This window comes from Rattus norvegicus, chromosome 1 (assembly GCF_036323735.1).
Source record: "Rattus norvegicus strain BN/NHsdMcwi chromosome 1, GRCr8, whole genome shotgun sequence".
NCBI lineage: Eukaryota > Metazoa > Chordata > Mammalia > Rodentia > Muridae > Rattus > Rattus norvegicus.
Window position 1 is genome coordinate 167,273,927 of NC_086019.1, and position 3,884 is coordinate 167,277,810.

The 3,884-nt window shown below is 37.3% G+C and overlaps 1 protein-coding gene across 1 annotated transcript; it reads right to left on the bottom strand.

Annotated features, from left to right (window-relative positions):
• Nucleotides 1-2,512: 2,512 nt before the first annotated feature.
• Nucleotides 2,513-3,472, bottom strand: Or51af1 (olfactory receptor family 51 subfamily AF member 1). Its single transcript, NM_001000145.1, has one exon. The coding sequence runs from the start codon at nucleotides 3,470-3,472 to the stop codon at nucleotides 2,513-2,515; it is 960 nt and encodes a 319-aa protein (NP_001000145.1).
• Between the last annotated feature and the right edge of the window lie 412 nt (nucleotides 3,473-3,884).

Genomic DNA, 3,884 nt, shown 5'->3' on the forward strand with positions numbered 1-3,884 from the left:
GGACACCAAGACTCCACAGGACCAAGTGGCTCCCCTCCCACTGATGCCAGATTAGGCAGTCTTCTGCTTCATATGTAGTGGGAGCCATGGACCAACCCATGTATACTCTTTGCTGGTTTAGACCCTGGGAGCTCTGAGGTGTCCAGTTAATTGCTACCGTTGTTCTTCTCAATAAATGTTTTTTTTTTTATTATAGGTAGCCAAATGAATTTTCCTAGGTCCAGCATTTGAGATATTCAAATAATTTACATTTAAATTAAATTTTAATCATAATTCATAACTAAGTTTTATATGATTTGGTGGGAAGAACACATCTTCAAATGATACAAACTACTTATTGACAACTTTTTTAGCTTTCATGATTCTCCATGAGTTCATTGGAAATCCAATGCTTTCCTCTCACCTTTATTAAGTCCATTAGATTTTTTTGTTTTATATTATTTCAGTTAGCATCAAAGTAGTATGGTTCATTAAGACATACACGCACACAGACACAGACACACACAGACACACACACACACACTCAGACACACACAGACAGACAGACAGACACACAGACAGACAGACACATACTCAGACACACACACAGACACAGACAGACACACACCCACACAAACAGACAGATAGACAGACACACACACACAGACAGATAGATACACACACAGAAACACACACAAACCACACTCAGACAGACAAACACACACACACACACACACACACACACACACACACACACACATTTACATTATGTTCACTATCCACAAATACTCACTGATTCTCTGAGCCTTCCTCGTCCCCTGTCCTGATCCATTTTCTCCTTATGTTGAATTTGTTACATTTTCCATTTGGACTATTTCATTTGTTGACAATAAGATTCATAGTGTCAGTTTAGTTTTCATCTATATGCTGACAGGTAATAAGATTAGGATCGATATCTTCATACATGATCCAAGAATTTTTGAGTTTTACCATTACATATTAATTGTCACAAAACAAGTAAAATAAACTGGTAATGTTACCCACCTCCATTATACTGACAGTAGGATATGTTACCATCTTCCATTTAGATAAATTAGAAAAAAATCCCAATTTGACTTTAAAGACCGATATAACAGTAGTTAAGATCATGTTAATGGTTATTAGAGGCCGCAGAAAGTAAAAAGCAGGGAAGGGTAAAGAAATATCTCAATGTGATCAGTGTCACAGTTGAACATAAGGTATAGGTCAGAGTCTCAACTCACTGAAGGGGGATTACAGTCAACATTATAGTAAATTATGCAGTGGATAATATCTAGAAGAAATTGTTTACACCAGGAAACATAACTGTTTAAGGCAAGGGAATGTGTTAATCATCTTGATAATTAGACAATCTAGACATGTACTTAAAAATCACTGAATTCCATAATTATTACATGTTATTAAATCAAAATGATAAGAATAAAATTAAGTAATATGCACACTGCAGTGACATGTACTATTATGCCTATTACATATAGAAAAATTAATTAATATGATGAACAAATTTACTCTGTTAAAATAAAAATATATTCTAAAATATAAAAAATGCTTTCTTAGATTTTTTATCATTATCAACTCCAACTAAAGAACACATATTTTGAACATATGAGCTGTTACTTAAGATCAGGAACAAATACCAAAAGAACATTTATTCTTCATTCTTTTGACTTGTGTTCGATAATGCACTTTAGCATGACATTCTGTTCCTTTCTCTTGTCTGGTGTCTGTCAGTTTGCTGCTTAGACTCTACCATATGTGCCCTTCAAGGTCTCTTCATAATTGCATGTAAATAGGAAATTTAGAAAATGAAGTATGAAGTATATTTAATAAAATATGTCTCTATAAATGGTTGGACTACTGCAAAAGCTCTCCTAATTTGACTTTGTGTAAAATTACATATGCATAAGGAGATTAGATTGAAATTGTTTCTGTTCTTTTGTCACTAAAACACTGGTTTTCAAAATGTGACAAAACAGTTTAATTCAATAGCTATTACACGTTTGAAATTTCTATTTAATAAGAAAAACTGGTGACATCAATAAGGGTTAATAGAATGACTTGTGCCTGCCTAGCATTGAAGTTTGAATTGTCATACGCTTATAAAAAGTCTCTTTTAGAGACACAATATTTATCCTTTAAATCTTTCATAAGTAAATCTTTCAATATTTCATTAAGTAAGTGCTGAATGCATTAAAGGTAATGCACTAATGGTGAGGAAAGTACATCGAAAAGGACAAGTAATTGTGCTTATAAAGATTACATCTTATATATTTTCAAAATGCTTGTATATAAAAATATTACAATCCTGAAGAGAGTTCTATTTTCTATTCTTAAATCCTGCACTCTAATACAAATACTATCTGTATATGTACATGCCTGCAAATGTCCCTATTTAGTCATATATTCGGTTATAATGTCTACCTTACGAATCTTAATTAATATGCAGAATAGAAACTATAGCTCACTCCACGTTTGTATCCGCAAGGAAGAAGATTTAGTGACCCTGGATGTGCCCAGTGCTTCCTCCACCAGACCAGAAGATGCGCCAAATCCTTTGGCGGATCTGCTTGGTTTTTATGGTGTAAACAACTGGGTTGAGCACTGGCGGGGTGAGAAAGTGAAGATAAGAGAGCAACACACGGCTGCAGGGGGAAGCCCATTTGCCAAATCGGTGGATCATAGAAAGGCCAATCATAGGTGTGTAGAATAGCAGCACAGAACAGATATGGGACACACAGGTGTTGAGGGCTTTGAGACGCTCAGTCTTGGAAGCGATTGACAGTACTGTGTGGAGGATCAGCCCATAGGATAAAACGATGAGCAGAGAGTCCACACCCAGTGTGGAGAGAACCACAAAGAGGCCATAGGCACTGTTGATCTGTGTGTCTGTACAGGCCAGCTTCATAACATCTGGGTGCAGGCAGTAAGAGTGAGAAAGATGATGCTTCTGGCAGTAAGGTAGCTTCTTCAGCATGATGGGGGCAGGGATGTGGAGACCAATGCTTCGTACCAAAATGACCACGCCCAAACTTGCAACCCGAGGGTTGGTGAGGATGGTGGCATAGTGTAGGGGTCTGCTGATGGCCACAACACGGTCAAAGGCCATGGTCAGCAGCACAGATGACTCCATGATGGAAAAGGTATGGATGAAAAAGAGCTGTGCAAAGCACATGTCTAATGGCACCTCGCTGACACCCAACATGTAGATAGTGAGCATGGTAGGCATCGTGGAGGCAGACAGGCCGAGGTCAGTAACTGCAAGCATGGATAGAAAGTAGTACATAGGCTGGTGCAGGGAGGGTTCTGACTTTACAACCCACAGGATCAAGCTATTCCCTGCCAGAGAGGCAAAATACATGGTACACAGAGGAATGGAGAGCCAGATATACACAGCCTCAAGGCCAGGGAGGCCAATCAGAAAAAATGAGGGGCTAGTAAGGTTGGAGTAAGACATGATGACTGCAATGGAGGGATCCAAGATCAACAGTAACCACAGTAACCAAGCCTAGAGAGTTTCTGTGTCAGAAATTGTAACTGATCTTTTACAAGGACTCGTCAAAATGTTTCTATCACATTCAAGATCTTCTTTCTCACAGCATTTCTTCTATTTCATAATTAATGATACCTTAAAAAGATGAATTCATCAATCATCAGGAAAATTTCTTTGTAAATAATAAGACTGCATTAAGAATCATTCAAAGATATTTAATTCTTTAATTAGAATTTGGAATATGTGTTTTAAAATGGGATAAAAGTATGCTGGTTTCAAGTCTGTACTATACGCATTAGGAACTGAATTGAAGCTCACTCCCAGAAGAGCTAGGTGTTAAACCTATTCTAGAATTCAAGCCACTGCTTTCTGTTGA